At 23.7% G+C, this 18,809-nt stretch overlaps 1 protein-coding gene across 1 annotated transcript; it reads right to left on the reverse strand.

Annotated features, from left to right (window-relative positions):
- Positions 1 to 14,139: 14,139 nt before the first annotated feature.
- Positions 14,140 to 18,691, reverse strand: LOC129606881 (uncharacterized). The gene is made up of 4 exons (XM_055517496.1): positions 18,590 to 18,691; positions 15,705 to 16,020; positions 15,527 to 15,649; positions 14,140 to 15,333 (listed from the first exon to the last, which is right to left on the reverse strand). Exons 1-4 carry the CDS (start codon positions 18,630 to 18,632, stop codon positions 14,448 to 14,450), a joined length of 1,368 nt encoding a protein of 455 aa, XP_055373471.1. The 5' UTR covers positions 18,633 to 18,691; the 3' UTR covers positions 14,140 to 14,447.
- Positions 18,692 to 18,809: the final 118 nt, after the last annotated feature.

Raw genomic sequence — 18,809 nt, forward strand, 5'->3', positions numbered from 1 at the left:
AAATATTAAATAAGAAAAAAGCAAAATCTTAATTTTCCTATTTCAGTTTTTTTGTTTTTTCTCCTTTTTCTCTTTTTTATTTTATTATTTTATATTTTGCTCTTCATAATTTTTTTTTCGTCCTTTTTTTTCCAACTGATACACTTATAGTATACCAAGTACAAGAAGAAATTTATGAAAAAATTTTTTCTTCTAAATCTTCGACTAAACTAAAAGTATTAAAAATTTATTTTTGAATTTCGATGTTCTTATTCTTCTTCTTGTTCGTGTTGTTGGTTTTTTAACAAAAAAAAAAAATTATAATCTATAAGTACTTTACAATCATCAGCGATTTAACACATACTAGAATTTTTTTTGTTTTTAAATATGGAAGGAAAAAAAAAATACGTGTACATATTTTTAATTCCAAATGACTATATTATATATTATTTTATTGAATAGACACACACACAATAACACATATACTATTTAATATAAAATTTATATAAAAAATATTTTTTGATTTTATAATAATAAAATTTGTGTAAAATATTTTGTTAACCAGTCCCAGATATCCTTGTATAATATGAGAATCAACAAGCCTTCGTTGTATATATACCATTAAAATAAACTGTTATAATATTAAGTATATATCGTATATATATAAGGTATTATACTGAAATATTGAAAATGAAGAATCAACAAAATTGGAAATCCGTTCAGAAAATTCTTGTATACTTATATATAGGCGAAGAATAAAATAAAAAGATAAAAAATATCTACTTACACTAATATCATATATCATAATTGGATATGAATGTATGTATGTATGTCATTTTATATGTATACATACATATACATGTGAAATTTTATTATTTTTAACCGCGCGAATCCTGTTCTTCTTCGGTACTTTATTATTTTTTTTTTTTTAATTTTCTATTATTTTTGTTCTAGTTTCTCTTTTATTGTTATGATTTTGTTTTTTTCTTCCTCATATACATTCGCAATCGTATTATTACAAATATAAATTCACAATCGTATTATAGGAGATAGGTATGTATGTATATATGTGTGCATAAATATTTTATTAAAGCTTTATATTTGAAGAATTGTATGAGAAATTTTCTTCTCTCGTTTAATACTTGTATTAGAGCTCTTCGGTCCTCATTATTTTGGTCCTCTTATAAACTACATCTTTCATATGACATATTATAAGTGACATTTGAATTGGAATTTATGAATTTTTTGAACACAATTTAAACTAAAGAATGTAGGGTAGATTAAAATTTTTTAAAAAAATTCTGATTTCTTCGAATAATTTGGGATTACTTACGAATTTTTTAAAACTAAGTCGGTTTAAAACTAAAGGAATATTGTGAAAATTTTATTATCGTATATAGAAATAATTAAAAACCAAAAGCAATTACACTCTACTTTAATCTGTTAGCCCAAGAATTTTGAATTTCCAAAATTTTCCTGTCACATATTTTTTACGTCTCGTTTTACTATAAATGGTCTTCTACTTTTAATTATTATGCCTCTTTTTCCCTATATGTGTGTGTGTAATAGGAATAGAAATTAATATATATGCGTGAATGTATCTTCATTTCAAAATACATACATCTATATGCATACAAATAATAATATATTTACAATTACATTGAAAAATTATAGAAAATTCATAATGAAAAATTTGCAAAAAGAAAAAATGAAAAATGCAAAATATGCAAAAAATTAAATTTTTTTTTTTGTTATGACTAGACTGGAAAAGGATAATATAAATATGGGAAATATTAAGCAATGGTTAAAACAACAATAAGAAAATTGCAACAAATTTTCATATTTTTACTTTCTATTTTTTTTTATTTTATTATTGTTATTCTGAATGTATGCCTGCCATGATTATGATAGAATCAAATAGAACCACTCTGTTCTCCGATTGTTTTAATAAAAATTTTGAATAAATTTTATTTTTACAAATACATACTTAAATTGTATGTCACATACCGTATACTAAATAATTTTCTTTAACTTTCTTATAATATAATATTAGTATGAATCCTTGGAAATTTCAACATTTAATTTCGATGGCAAATTGAATTCAAATAATAAATTTCAAGAAATTTCAGCTTTCCGAAATGTTCCTAAAAATATATGGTGTTCCCAAAAAATTTACTAGTTCATTGTTTTAATTTGATGGGATTCTGTATATGCACATGTAAATTTGCCTCATAATTCAAAAAAAATATAAAATCGGACCAATAGTAAAAGTTAAATTCCCGAAATCTCACATATATTGCAAAAGTTAATAAATCAATGATATAGTACCAAAGTAAATTCAAAAACTAATTTTCGCCAAAAGGAGTTTAGTCGAAATTGAGTGTACAAACAGACAGAAAAACCAAGATCTCTTTATAAAAATATTTTATTTGTACGCCTATCCTTTTATAAAAGAGCTTAGTGCATTTTCGCTATAAAATCGCTATAAAATCGCTGAAATTTTATAACACTATCTGGGTAAGTGTAAAAATATCAAAGGGTAAATTAAATGAAATAACACGTATTAAAATAGGTTCGAAATTTAGATGGTTAATTCTTGTCCATGGGGCAAGGTAGTGACGAAATGATTCAAATGCAAATTTATTTTCAAGTCAAGTATAAGACCGGACAATTCTTGTTAAAAATATACATCAAAACTTGCAATATCGTGTGATACAAATTTTCTTCCAAATTGCTTATTTTATGCCTTCATATCGTAAAATAAGTGCTCGAAGGAGTAAATACAAGGGTAAATGTTATTAAATAGGGTAAATATTTCGCAGTAGGGCAAATATTTAAATTATAATTAAATTGTATGCATTATTTAAGATCTACGTTGAACAACATGTTAAGGAATTCGATTTTTAAAAAATCTTGTTTTATATTATTTGTTCCCAATGACTTCAGTAAAATGATTAAGCTTGGTCCACTTTGTATAACACATGTTCTTAAATATATTGTTCTAAAAGTGGATGGAAAAAAAATCTTTCAACTTCTGACAAAATTCAATAAAATTCATCTATATAAGAAGGATAACAATTAGTTAGACATGGAATCATAATTTGTACCTTTAATCACACATGAACCTACACTTTGTATTAAACCTATATGACTTCAAAGCGAACCATAACTACACACTCATACATACATAAAAATTGTTATTTTTAATAAAATTCATTCCTTAGTCTCACTCATTTTCTTTCCAAATTTTTTCTATTATTTTTCTTATTTTTTATTTCATCTCGACTCACATTTCCACATTATCCGAAATAGATAAATTGCGTAAGTACTTGAATGAATTTTTTTTTTCCCTTTGGAATTTTTTTATTCTCATTCATTTTTATTGGTGAACATATTAACAACGGAGACACATCCTTTATTTTTATAATTTCTTATTTTGTTTTTCGATTTTGTTGCTTGTTCTTAAATTTGTTCTCTAAAATGTAAACGGTAAATATGGAAATCCTTAATACATATGTACATGTATACGTGTCCATAATAATAATGTGAAAGGAGCGTAACGTATAACAAGATTTGCTCTTATACAAAAATCTGTTTTACGAACGTAAAAGAGCATTCTTTTTCTCTCACCATTCCAAATTAGTCAGAAAATGAATATACAAACGTACCGGTAATAAACACATATATACAAACATATTTTTTAAAATTTTCAAGCAAATCTGCTTCAAAAAAAAAATCTTGAAGAGGTGAAAATGTTTTCCCAAATACTAACGTTCTTGCACACACACACACTACACTAATACCGAATATTTTATTAAAAAAAAAATTCTTGTTTTTCTTACCTCTATAACATCTTCTAATTTTTGATCCTCTAATAACACACACACAAAATTTTTCCAAAGAATCACACATTATTTACCTTATTATCCTTGTTGCTTTCTTCAAAAATGGAAGAAGAAGAATTTCAGGCCAAAAAAAAAGCTTTCTCAATTTTATCAGTGTTAGACTATGTTTGTAGTTGTGAAAAATTTTTTGTACCTAAGGATTGAATGTACATAAAAGGTGCTTCATATTTTCTATACAAAAAATTTTTATTAATTTCAAATGTAGTTGTGTGGGTGGAGCTATTAAAATTTTTTCTCGTTTTGCCTTTTTTATTTTCTATTTTTTTGTATCTATTTTGCTAAAATCTTCTTCATTTTTTTTTGTGATTTTGTCATTTACGATTCCTCATGTGTGTGTGTGTGTGTGTTGAATTTAAATATTTAAAAGCAATATTGTGTGGCATTTATTAAAAGAATCCTTACATGAAATAAGGATTTATATTGCCAGGATAGTAAAAACAAACGACCTAATAGGTATAAAAAAAAAAAAAGAATGGAAAAATTTAAAATGCGCATCTCTCAGAATTTCTGTTTTTTCTTTCTGCCATCCTCTTTCGTTCTCTAAACCATTTCTTTTATCCCCCACCACATATTGTTGCTCCAAATATGGTATATTTGATTTAATTTTTTTGGTATAATGGCGATATACTAAACGATTTCTCTATCATATTTTTTTTATTTGGCCCTTTTGATTTTCTGATTCTAAAAGAAATGGTATGAGATTTTGGGTAACCTTATATATAGGTATAGAAATTTGGATGTACGCTGGAATTGCATATAGCCTACGTATATAAATAGCAACTTGATTTCTGACTTAAAATCTATATAGATCTAAACTTAAAGTAAGGCATTAATAATAAAAAAAACTCCCTATAGAATTTGTGTAAGGTTGAGTGAATATGATAAATCTATTTTAAATTATTCTTCCAATTTGTACAGATATTCTTTTTTTTTATTTTTATTATATTTCATATATAGTTGAAATATTTGGGTCATCAAATGAAATGGAAAAAAAAATATTAAAAGGACATTCAAGCAAGCATATAAATACACATAGGAATTGTAAATAAAATTTTAAAATAGAACAGAATTGAGAATTGAATTGAAGATTTTAATATGAAAAATCACTTATAGGAGTATATAGAAGTAGGAGTGTTGCAGGAGAATTCAATTTAAAGTTTTTCTTAATAAATTTTAAAGTTGTTGAATTCTCTTTTTTTTCGAAAAAGGACTTTAAACTTTAATTGGAAAAATTATAATAGAATTTAAAAAAAAATTTACGTACCTAAATAGCACAGCAATGGTAGATTTATTTATAATAAAGTTTTTAAAATTTTATTGTTGACTCCAGGAACTGTATTCTCCAATACAGTTAATCCAAGGATATTGAAATATTTATTCTACAATCGAAGATATTTAAGTCAACTCGATGTTCTCATAGCCTATATAGTTTTTGAATTCAAGAAATAAATAAAAAATTTAATATTAAACGAAAAATTTACTGTGTCACACCCGCTGCCTGAACTGCTCGATTACATCGAATTCGAATAGGGTTCTGAATTTTACTTTAATAAATCATTTACCAAAAATTTAGTTTTTAAGTTATAAATAGGACAGGCAAACGGACAGATATGGCTAAATCAACTCAGAATTTGAGGCTTGTATCGAAATTATGTACTTGCTTTTATATATCTAAGACCGTTATTTCTAAACGTTACAAACGGAATATACATTCTTACGGGTATAAAAAGTTCAAAGCCATTGACAGGAATCCAAAATTTTATACAAGGAAATTTATAAAAAAAATTTTTTTCCCCAATCCAAAATTGTTGACCTTAGATTGAATGAGCTACCATAAGGTACACTTAGAATACATAGGCCTCATATGATATCGCATTAGATTCCTATTTCAGCAATCACGCGATCACCATGCTCAGACACGGTCAACTATATCTCTTACTGAGTATATTAAACATCTTCTTATACAATATTTATATAGAATTTTTTTAATTAGTGTTTGTCATTCTATAAAAAAAAAACTATTCAAAAATTTTTCTTCCTTATTTAGCTTTATTTTATAATCTTCCACATCAATAATTAAAAAACCTTCTAGAATATAATTTTCAAAAAACATATACACCTGTACATCATTTTGACATAAATAATAATTCATATTTATTATTCATTTCCTCTAAATCTAGATTTTTTTTTTCATTTTTGATTTTTCAATGTAAAGAAAATTTATTTATACAAGCTGTAAAAATTTATTACACCGCTCATAAAAAATATGAATTGAAACAATAAAGAGAAAAAAGAGAACTAATAATTAATAAAGGAAATTCCTTTGATACGCACTTTAAAATATCCACAAATAGCCCATACTTTATATTCCCAATATACAACACCCATTCAAACCTTCTCATCAAATCTTTTATTGTATACAATAGCCTGTATACAATCAAAATGGAAATCTGGTAAGAAATTCTATTTTACATCATAAACACTAATTAAAAGAAAATAAAATATTAAATTGTTAGGTTAAGTATAAAGTAAAAAAGAATAAACAGGATATTTCTATAACGGTTAATATTATTTTCATCACGAATATCCTTTTCTCACCCGCTCATTTAAATTTAACTATATAGTGTTCTTCTATTTTTAAACACCTTTTTTTATATTTTATATATAATTGTAAATAATTTATATACAATAGAATTTTTTACATAATTATTACATATTTATTTAATAATTAAGTGTTATAATGTAATTATTACGTTTAAGATTAATATATGGTAAAAATGGTAACTATACATTTATAATGTTCTGTCAACTATAGGCTGATTTTACAGAATATTTTGTATAATATATGTAAGGTCCTTATATAAATTTTAAATAACTTTATATAAATGGAATCGAAGAGTCGCTGAAATGTATATTTCCCACAACAGAAAATTCACAAAACTTGAGAAAATTGAAAAGTGTATAGGTGCCTTGTATTGAAAATCTTATTGTAAATTGAGAGAATGAGAGTCAAACGGTAATAAACTCTCAAATCAAAACCGGTCCTAATCCTTAAATCTGACAAAATTACAGAATTTTTTTAAATTATGCGACCAATTTATTTGCACCTATAAAAAATTTAATTGAGGCTCAGTTTAATTGTAATTTTTATTTAATAGCTCTAAAAATTACCAATTTTATATTTTTAAAATTTATTTGCTAAGTTTTTCTTCCTTATTTAATCATCTAATTCTGATAGATAAAAAAAAACTGAAAAAATCGAAAAATTTGGTGAAGAATCGAATTCCAAAGTGAAATCCGAACTAGTACTCGAACATGATTTTGTTCGACTAGTACATGATTTTGAACCGGAAGCCGAATCTGCTTCTGAATCGGAGTTTAAAACCAAACTTATATCCGAAGTCTGACTTGAAACCCGGTGTGACCACTCGACCAGGGGTTAAACAGTCCAAAACTGAACTAAAAATTAATCCAAAATGGAACACAATTGCGAGCTGTGTAATGCCAAAGAACTTAAATGAACTTAAAAACTGTTATATAATACCTTAAACAATATAATTAATATACACAATCAGAATTTACCCTAAAAAACCCTTAAATACCTCATTTTTTTTATTTTATTAAAAAATAAATATTTTATCATAATTGTTTCGTTTGTGGTTAAAAAATTAAACATTTTTCTTTCAAATATTTTTTTTTTTCACAAAATTTATTTTTTTATTTTATTTTCGATATACAACACATAGGATTCAGGAAGTAATAAAAAATATCATCTATAAGAGATGTATAATAATAAAAATTGATAAGGATCTATTAGAGTATAGGTGTACATGGAATTGATTTTATTTTATTTTGTGGGTCACTCATATAACAAAAATCACACACAAAATATTTTAATTTGGTATTCACCATAATACCAGTTTAAATAATCATTTACACACACACTGAATAAAGTACTCATTTTGGATAGTACAACGTATAGGGACGAATTCATCTGTTTGCATGATCTAAAGTAGTTTACATATTAGGAAAAAATTGGTTAAAAAAATATATTTTAATTTTTTCGAAATAAATTATCACAATATAAAAATGAAATTAGGTAAGAAAATATTTTTTGAAATTTAAATAAATTATTATGCCTATACGCGAGTGAATGATGATGTAATCAAATATTGGACGCCCCTTCATAGACTTTCAAGAATATCAAGAATTTATTTTCATTAGAATTTTCTTGTTTTTTTTTTTGGGCTAAATACGTCAACACAATCATGTTATTGAGAAAATTTATGTTTAATTATTTGTAAAACATGTTCGCTTTCAGGACTATACGTTTAAAATTATATTTTTTACTCATTTACTTTTAAATTTTAAAATTTTTATCTTACCTCACACTCGGCACCTTCCTTCTAAAATTTTTCATGACGAAATACTTATAAACAGAATGAAATATAGTTTTAACTTTAAAAATAGGCCAATAATTCCAGTGATAAAGTAAAATATCTATAAATGGAAACACAATCGAGCCAATTATAGAAGAAGAAAGTTGTTAAAGATGTATGAAAATATTCTGAGTGTTTACATAATCTGATAAATATGTATCGGAGAGATTAAGAAGATTTAATTGGAAAATTCTCTAATTTATGTGGTACTTAGTTAGGTATTGTTAGTTTTTCAAATATTTTGCGTTTCAGCCATAGATAAAATTTTATATTTTCTTAATTTATCTATATTTTAGCGTTCAAGACATACGTAGTTTCTAATTTTTTTCATTTTCAAATATTTCAGCGTTCCAGAGAGCCTCAATTTCATGTTTTGTTCATTTTTCAATTATTTTGGCGTTCCAGACAGACACAATTTCATATCTTACTCATTTTCAAAATATTTTTGCGTTCCAGACAGACACAATTTCATATTTTGTTTATTTTCCAATTGTTTTTGCATTTAAGACAGAGGTAATTTCAAATTGTGTTCATTTTCCAGTTATTTTAGCGTTCCAGACAGACGAAAATTCATATTTTCTTCATTTTTCAATTATTTTGGCGTTCCAGACGGACACAATTTCATATTTTGTCCATTTTCCAGTTATTTTTGCGTTCCAGACAGACGCAATTTCATATTTTGTTCATTTTCAAACATTTCAGCGTTCCAGATAGACTCAATTTCATGTTTTGTTCATTTTCCAATAATTCTAGCATTCCAAACAAACTCAGTTTCATATTTTGTTCATTTTACAATTATTTTTGCGTTCCAGACAGATGCAAATTAATATTTTGTTCATTTTTCAAATATTTCAGCGTTCCAGATAGACTCAATTTCATGTTTTGTTCATTTTCCAATAATTCTAGCGTTCCAAACAAACTCAGTTTCATATTTTGTTCATTTTACAATTATTTTTGCGTTCCAGACAGACACAATTTCATATCTTACTCATTTTCAAAATATTTTTGCGTTCCAGACAGACGCAGTTTCACATTTTATTCATTTTTTAATTACTTTAGCGTTCTAGATAGACTCAATTTCATATTTTCTAATTTCTTTAAATATTTGGTCTTCCAGATAGGCAAATTTTAATTTGTTCCTAATTTCTAATTACAATTGAGTTGCCATTTTAATTTAGTAATTAATATTTAATAAATAATTTTATATTTGGCCTAATTTCAGTTATGTATATAGCTATATGTATGTCAAATATAAAAAAACTATAATATAGAAATTATTTTCTTAATCTTGTATTTGTCGTATTTAAATAAAAATATTTTAAATAATTTTTTGATTGAAAAGATTTCTATTTTCAGAAAATTTTCTTATTAAAATGTTTAAAACATTCACAATTCAACAACAAAAAAAAATTAAAATCAAAAATTATATAACAATAATAATAATGAGTATAAAAGTTATATATATACGTAAGTATATAATTATATAATAAAACTAATAAAAGATGAAAATTTCCACTAAATTTACCAGATTAATTGGTTACCATCATTGTATACGTATTATATTATTTTCATTCATCATCATCATCATCATTATCATCATTGTCATCATCAGTAACATTTCTATTATATAAAAAATTTTATAATAATCATTTACCATTAATATACATATATAATCATAGTATAACAGCATAGTATGTATACCTATATATCCATTTCATATCTCATGACATAACCTTTTAATTGGCTTTATGAGATGAGAGAAAAAAAAGATAAAGGAATAAAAAAGATAAAAATAAAAAAATTAACAAGAAAAAAAATTTTTTTTTCTCTCCCTTTTTTCTTGTTTTTGTTTTTTCTTTTATACGTTTATCTTTTTTTCAGGAATGCAAGGACATTTTTTTATTGTTCTCGTTCTACTGTTTGTTTACTCTTTTTGTTTGTTTTTCTTTTTGTTCTCCTTTTCTTTTCTTTTCTTATAATTGTAGTATTTTATAAAGCCAGGATCATTATACCAAATTATTATCATTTTTTTTTATTCTTTTTACTTTCTTTTCTTAAACATTTCATTTACTTATTTATTCTTTTATTTGTACACAATTATTATATATATAGAGAGAGAAAGGACTCTCAATACTATTATTATTATTATTGTTATTCTGCTTTCTTATAACAAAAAATTTTATAAAGAAAAATTAAATGAAAACAAAAAAAAAAGAAAGAAAGAAGAAACAAAATCCTAAAGGATTCTTTTATGTTGAACGAAACGCAACAATGATTTTGAATAAAAAAAAAAATCTTTATGTGTGTATATATGCATAAATTCTTTTAGGTTCAAATAATTATTATAATAATATGTAAGTAAATATGCAAAAATATATGTACCTATGCATATATATTCAAAAATCAAAAAAAAAATATTAAGATAAGATCTGTACTTCTTGCAACAAAAAAAAAAAAGAGAAAAGAGGAATGTTTTCCTTTTTATTTTTTTTCTCTTCCATTCTTATATATTTTTCGTTTTTGAAAACAAAAATTGCCACGTGACTTCCGTTTTTCAAAGCTATTCTTTTTTTTAAGGTTAAAAATGAAATTTAAAATATATAAATATAGCTATTTATGTAAAATTACAATATTACATGAATTAATATACATGCATGTACACAGGCCCGTTCTCACTTGTTCAGCGCCCTAAGCTGCTTCCAAAATATGCGCCAACCATCCCACTCCCATCAATCCGCTTGTAAACCAATGAAAATATACAATAAACATTACACATTTCGCATTATAAATCGCTTCACTTTCTTGTATAACTTTATCATGTTGAACACGAGATTAGTCATAGAATTAAATCCTGGAAATAAACTTTCAGATTTTCTGTTTTACAATATCAAAATTTAATTGAGCCAATTTTCCCTGTTAATAAATAGGAAAAAAAATGTTTTGGAAAAAATTAGAAAAAATAGTTCAATTTTTAAAATTAAATTTGAAAAAATTTTCAATTGCGCCCTAGGTTTCCAGCGCTAATTGTTGCTTTACATATATGTATATGACAGATCCGGCTCTGATATATAAAATTTGTTTCTATTGATATTTTTTATTGAGAAGATTATAATACGTTTACATTATTATCCGTTTTTATAATATTTCTTCATTTTGTATTTTGTCTTTATCCATTCAAATTTATTTACGCATATTTTCGAATATACTCTATAATTCTATATATATTTTTGAATTCATTTAAGAAGGTCTTTATATATAAGTAAATAAGTTTAAAAAAAAAAGTGAAAAGGCTAACAGTTCACTGCATGTGACTATAAACACCTTTATTCTACCAAAACAAAGCAAAAACTGCCTTGATATTTACAATATAACAAGTATAGTACTCATATAATAATATATTATTATAACACTTATTGTAAATGTAAAATTATACTCTTATACTTGCTGGATTATAATATTATCATGCTGTTGCTTTAAGCATCATTTATTTCACCTCTGGGTACCAAAGTGAATACTTACTTTTTTTTCATTTTTTTTTATTTTTGTATAATGTAAAAAATCTATTGAAAATTAATAAGGTTTATAATTGTAGCACAGTTACTATTGCATATAACATTTGTATAAGAGAACAATTTACAGAATCGAAGAAAAATTATTGTACAATATTTACATGACAAATAAAAATTTTGTTTTCTAAATTAAAAATTTCATATAAAAAGTAAATATAATTCCATTATTCTTACCATTCCTTTTGAGAGTATGTAATATTTTAAACGTATAAAATTTTGGTGTGTAAGACTCTCAGCTACATCAAAAAATTGAAAATTCTCAATTGAAGCGATAATGAGAGCATTATGAAACCTTGTAACCCGATATTAAAAGAGTAGTTAAGACGAGCCCGCACGAAATCTAATTAATATTAATAGCTGGGTTCTTTTAATTAAAGTATAACACTTTTGATGTATAAAAATTTTCATATAACATCAATATTACTTTATATATTAGCGTAGATATTTACCTTGGTTTGTGTCTTAAGTATAAATTGAGATTGAATTGATCAAGTTCAATTCAAGAATTCAGCCACATTAAATCATTAAACATTATTCAGCTATGCTTCATGTTGAAATAGAATTTCAAGATTTTAATTTGCAAGTTAAAAAGCTTTAACTTACATGTTTGAGCGCAAAGTCAAGGTCGTTACCACTGCTATGCTTACTGTGTTAGCCAATATGTAGATTTTTATGTACTCAAAAAAAAAAAATATTGTTGTGAAAAGGTTAACGAACTTGAACGTTTTTTTTTCTTTGTTTTTTTTTTCAAATATTTCTCTTTCAAATTTTCGAAATACTTATAATTATTAGAGTAAATAAAAAGTTCAAACTAAGTTTAAAATGTTTACATAACTTTGCATACTAGATTAAAAATTGTGTATAAAAAGAAACAAAAATTGTGAAAAATTAGAAAAAATTAGATTTAATTAGATTTATGCGTATGTACGAATTTTGGTATGAATGAAAAAATGAGTAAAAATATAGCATTGGAAAATATAACAGAAATTTTATACCATCGCGCACAGTGCTATACTTAAATGCAAATAAGTAGTATAATAATTACTATTTGTATTGAGTAATAATTTTTAATGTAATTTACTTTTGAGATATACAAGAAGGTCACCAAAATGGCAAAATGCGTTTTCTTTTACAATTAAGAAATTATTGAAACTGTTCCATCACAATCAGGTGTGAAATTCATACAGGTATCTATGTATGTATTGGCAAAGCGATGATTAAATTTTATTTGTTTTATAAATTACAATAAATTTCTTTTATGCTTTAAATACTATATGTTTAAATTCCTCATTCATATATAGATTATCAAATTTTTAATGCTTTTATCAATTAAATTTTATTTAAAACTTACCCAAAGAACTATTTCTGGTTCTGAACCTCTGAATTTAGATGAGAGTTATGTAAAATGTGTTCTGCTTCTCATAATTTTAAGAATTCAAATTTCCATTTTGATAATAAAGCTTTAAACCATATTGAATTGTTATACTTCATTATAAAAATAATTAATAAAACAAAATTTTTCAACCGCATTCAACTAAATATATTGTAATTTATTATTATTTTTTATTATTGCTTTAAAATTTCACATTTTAATATATATATATTTTAAATAATGAAAATAAAATATATTATTTATTTAATTATACAAATGTTATTAAAATATAAAAGTTATTTTGATCAAAAGTTTAAGGTACATTGATTAATTTCTAATATTTATTAAAAAATAATTTTTTTAAAATTTTCATATAAAATACACAAAATTTTTTAATAATATCTCACATATTAAGTACAATATATTGGAAGTAGGTGAATTAAGAAATTAAAATTATTAAAAATTTGATGCAAACCTGGGCCACATCTTAAAACTTATTCAATATTTTAATAAACAAATTGTTTAATCTTATTATTTTAAATTTTCTAATCAGGGTTTTGAGCATTAACCGAAATGGAAATAAATTTGCAATCTATTCAAGAATTAAAATTACAATGCTGAACAATTCAAGTTGAGCTAAGTATAGATTTGCATTAAATTTTCAATTGGGTAGATTTAATTTATTAATTTTAAATTTTCTTAATAAAAATTACAATTCTGTACACATATTATATTTCTTATAATTATAGAAAATATTATTTAGGAAATTAAGGCATCTTTTATTGCTATAACAGTAAAAGGCAAACTTATTTAAATATGAGTATTTAAATTAAATTTTAATAATCTTAAACCCTGACTTCAAAATTGCACTACTTATGTATAAGAAATTATTGCAGTTTCGAGGCCAGAGTAAATATCAAAAATTTCCTTTTAAAAATTCATTTAAAGCCAAAAAGTTTTTTTTATAATATTAAATATTATTTAACATATATGTGATTAATTAATTAAAAAGTAAACATTTTATAAATTTATTAAATAGTAAAAAATTATTTCTCTTCAATTTTCTCTTCACATCTCTTAAAACCTATTATATGTCTTAAAAACTCTAAGTTCTTTTAAAATATTCACAAAAATTTATCACAATTTTTATCAATGGAAATAGAATCCATTGATTAATTAATTGTCATTTAATTAAAATACTTTCACTTTTTGATTTTGTAATATTACGATTTGAATTATCTTTAACACTTTGTTTTCTTATACGATTTAATAAAAAACTCATAAATGAATGAACTAAATATCTTGGTATTTTATAATCTAATAAAGTTCTACCATAACTCTTAAAATTAATAATTCTTTGTGCTTTAGCAGATAATTGATAAAATTTATCATTATTTAAACATTTCATCCATTCTTCTTCATAATCAATATAATAAATTTTAATACATTCTGTATTACTTAATTGTAAATTAGAATGAATTTTCTTTTCCAATTCATTCATTTCAATATTTGTTATATTTAAATTTATATTTTTATTAATATCTAAATCAGATTGTTTTATTTCATTTGTTATTGTTGTTGTATATTTATCAATTTTATGTATTTCAATAATTGGTATATCAATTGTATATCGAAAATAATCAATTGTTTTGATATCACGTAAAAAAATATTAACATCATCAATATCATTTTGATTTAATATCGAACGGCATAATAATGCTTTATCATGACCAACTTTATATTGATAACCAGGTAAACCGAGTACTAATTTAACTGAAAACAGTTGTGATTCATAATCCATATGTGGTAATATTTCACCTACACCATCTAACATACATTGGGTCATTTGTTTAAATTCCGGTAATTCAATTTGTATTATTGGTATTAGAACATAACGTATAAACATTTGACATAAAATTTCTAAAACATCAAAACGTAATAGACAAATATTATATTTGTCTTGAACACCAAGTAAATTACATAAAACAGCCCATAAATGTACAAATGCTTCACGATCTTCTTGATTATCTGTATGAATACCTAAAATATCAGCCCGCACTAAAACTAATCTGTAATAATATAAAATAAACAAAAAATTGATAATTTTTTTGTACTTTTTTCGAAAAAAAATTTTCTTTTGATATTTAAATATATGAAGAAATAATTAAATAGGAATTAAGACCGAAATTTATTTTGCATACATAATTACATAAGTAATTTTGTATTTAAAGGGTCTATTCAACTACTATTCAATTGACTTACCCCATAAAACCAAATGCTGTTAACGATAATTCAGTTTGTGTTATATGACCAATTTTCTTTTCATTAGCACTATTTGATGCAGCAAAATGTAATTTTCTTACAGTAGCCAATGATTTCCGAGATCTAAAAATTTTAATATAATAATACAATTATAAAAATTGATATAGAAAATACATACTCAGAACCGGGTGTTAAATCAATTTCATACCACTTAAGTGTATGTAAAACTGTGCTTAGGTAACGTTTTTTAGCTGTTTCTTTTGTACTTGATTTACCAGTTGATGATAAAATTTTTAATCCTTTCGGTTCAGCTAATAAACATATTAAACCAATTAAATTTGATGTTAAAATTCCAGAACGATTTTCTTGAAAATATTTTTGTCCACGTTTATATTTCTCTTCATCGTACCATGATGGTAAAACATCAATATTATCAATATCACATGGTATAAAATATGCTTCTTTATAATATAATCTAAATTGTTGTTTTGCGACTAATTTTTATAAGAATAAAATAAAAATTTTTAATTAATAACATAAAATATTATTTTGTTCAAATTTTTATAATTAAATAAATAATTGACAAATAATTAACAATGAAGAATTGCCATATGTACAATATTATAGCATAGCCTATGAATGCCAAAATTTACTTAAATCGATATTAGATTAAAATCGATACTATAATTAGTAAATTTGTATCGTATAACATTTCCTTCCTACACATCAATTCAAAATGAGTGTACAATTTGCAAAAAAAAGTTCATGATCAATATTAAGTATTGTACTACATTATTTCTGCCAAATGAAAGTTCATAATATTAAATGGTTCGTGTCCTTGCTTTACTTTAATAATATTTGCACGCCAATTTCAATAACACAATATTTGCGAATACATACATATTTTATAGCAAAAACAAAACATTTTTTTTTTAAACTGTAAACAATACAAAAACCAGGTAAACAGGTAAACTAAAACTTTAGTATTATTTTTACTAACTTCCTCTTTTTTTTTTTAAGTATACTAAATACAATAATCGTTTAACTCCAAATTATAATAAATTAAATTTTTTATAGATTGTAAACAAATTAAACCCACATAATTATGTTGTACACAGAAAAATTTTGATTCTCGAAAAATATAAGAGATTTTTATAAACTCAATACTGCAAAACAATAACTCCGAAAGGCAATAGTGTAAAAACATAACGTGATGAACAGTCAATACATTTTTAATTATTCTACAATGTCAAACCCGTTCATATGATTTAACTGAGCGCTACTTGTACCAATTTCATTCTCTTGCGAAAATTTTACAATATTTATAAACATAGTAAGTGAGTAACATTAATTGCTTATGAAAATAAATATAGCGCTGTTTTTATTATATAATGCGACATATTTCGTTTATAGAAAGATTTATAATCGTAGTTAACAAAATATGAAAAATTCTTGCATATTTTATTAACTACATAACAGAAATAACAGAAGTAAGAAATTGAAATATTTATGACATTATTTTGAAGTTATTATGAATGAAAATCTAACAAAAACGTAAATGCAATGTGTCACAATATAAATTTTTCTAAGATTTATTAATGACTTTGTACTTAACCTATGTACAAACCCACAAAATTCAAAGTCAAAACAATTTTTGTTTTTAAATCTAAAACTTTTTGCAATTATTGGTTCATGGCTTTTAAACGTTTAACATTTTCCACAACCCAGCTTATGTTGTGAAAAAGAGAAAAATTAAAAAAAAATTTAAGATAACCAGTTTAGGCAAAGTCAAGGTTAATTTTTATTTTGAGTATATAAGATTGAATGAAAACAAAAACAAAAAATATTGTTGCGCTCGAGACGCTTAGTAATAATGAATTGATTTTTTTTCCCGGTCCTGCTCTTCTTTTAGTTTATTGCTCTTTTAATTTGCATAATATTTTTGTTTGCTAAAAAATTACGATACAAAATAAATCTACTTTGAAATTGGAATCTAAAAAATTGTAATAAATTAAAATTTTAGAAAATTTTTCATTTCAATGACTCCATGGAGGTTTACATTTGCATTGCTATAATTAAAAACAAAAATTGTCAACATTTTGAAAAATGATTTTCAAAAAAAAGCAAAAAAGAATGTAGTCTTAAGAAAATTTTAATTGTGTTTAATTTGCTTTTTTATTTAGCCTAAATTATAGAAGGTCATTTATATTGCATGTACAAAAATATCTTAGAAAATAATTTGATTTGTAATTATACAACCTTAATTAACTTTAGTTTACTTTTATTACTGTGGAAATTGTACAATAAAAGAAAACTTTATGTATATAAAAGAAAAATAATTTAAACAAAATCAGTCTGCGCAAAGGTCATAAGAAAATGTTAAACAAAATTAAAACAAAAATAAGTTGAAATGTCGTAAGAAAATCTAATATCGTAATTGTACTAACTACACTTTTTTACTAATTATTATGATTTCCCTTCACTAATATTACGCTTATATTATATTACAATTTTCAAAATGAACTGTTATATAGTTCAATGCAATTAAACGGTATTATGTTATAAGAGCATTAAATAAAATATAACCGTGCAGTGCATATTGGCATTTTAACGAAATGCTAATCTTATTTTCAATTACTTTATTATGTTGCTGAAACTTTTTTATAGAAACAATTCACTTGTATGAATTGATTTGTCTTTACAATAATAATATCGAATTATTTACGATAATTAGTACTATCACTTAGTGATTCGATATTCAAAATGAGCCCCATCTTTTATTCATAGAAATATCTAATTTTGGATTTAATATCATAAATGAAATTTTTTACAGGATATTTACAAATTGTCCGTATAAATTTCGAAATACAAATTCTTTTACCATGTATTTAGTGAATAAAGAATGGCATAAATATGCCAAAGTTGTATAATATTAGTATATACCACATGTATAGTTAATAAGTAATAAATTCCACAATTAGGAAGTCATTCTAATATACAACAAATGTATATACATAAATTAAAAAATAAATAATTATTAAACATTAATTAGTTTAAACTTACGTTTTTCTGCTTCTGTTAATTCATATTCTTCTAAAGCTGGCATTTTTATTTGTATACGATATAATGTATATATAAGTATGTATATTGGTACTGGATCTAATTTAGAATTTTAAAAAGTAATAGGTACACTCACAATCCAAAAATTAATTATTTGTTCAATTTATGCATATACATGCACAACATATGCTTTGAATTGCTATAAAATAAAAAAAGTAAAAGA

This window comes from Condylostylus longicornis, unplaced genomic scaffold, assembly GCF_029603195.1.
Source record: "Condylostylus longicornis isolate FDR11 unplaced genomic scaffold, ASM2960319v2 ptg000022l, whole genome shotgun sequence".
Taxonomy (NCBI): Eukaryota; Metazoa; Arthropoda; class Insecta; order Diptera; family Dolichopodidae; genus Condylostylus; species Condylostylus longicornis.

What these genes read in the sequence shown, in the direction of transcription:
- LOC129606881 (XM_055517496.1), bottom strand. Translation starts at nt 18,632, where the DNA reads ATGCCAGCTTTAGAAGAATATGAATTAACAGAAGCAGAAAAAC. An exon ending in ATTAACAGAAGCAGAAAAAC is followed by an intron (nt 16,021 to 18,589) that starts GTAAGTTTAAAC and finishes TATAAAAATTAG; the next exon opens with TCGCAAAACAACAATTTAGA. An exon ending in ACAGCATTTGGTTTTATGGG is followed by an intron (nt 15,334 to 15,526) that starts GTAAGTCAATTG and finishes ATATTATTACAG; the next exon opens with ATTAGTTTTAGTGCGGGCTG.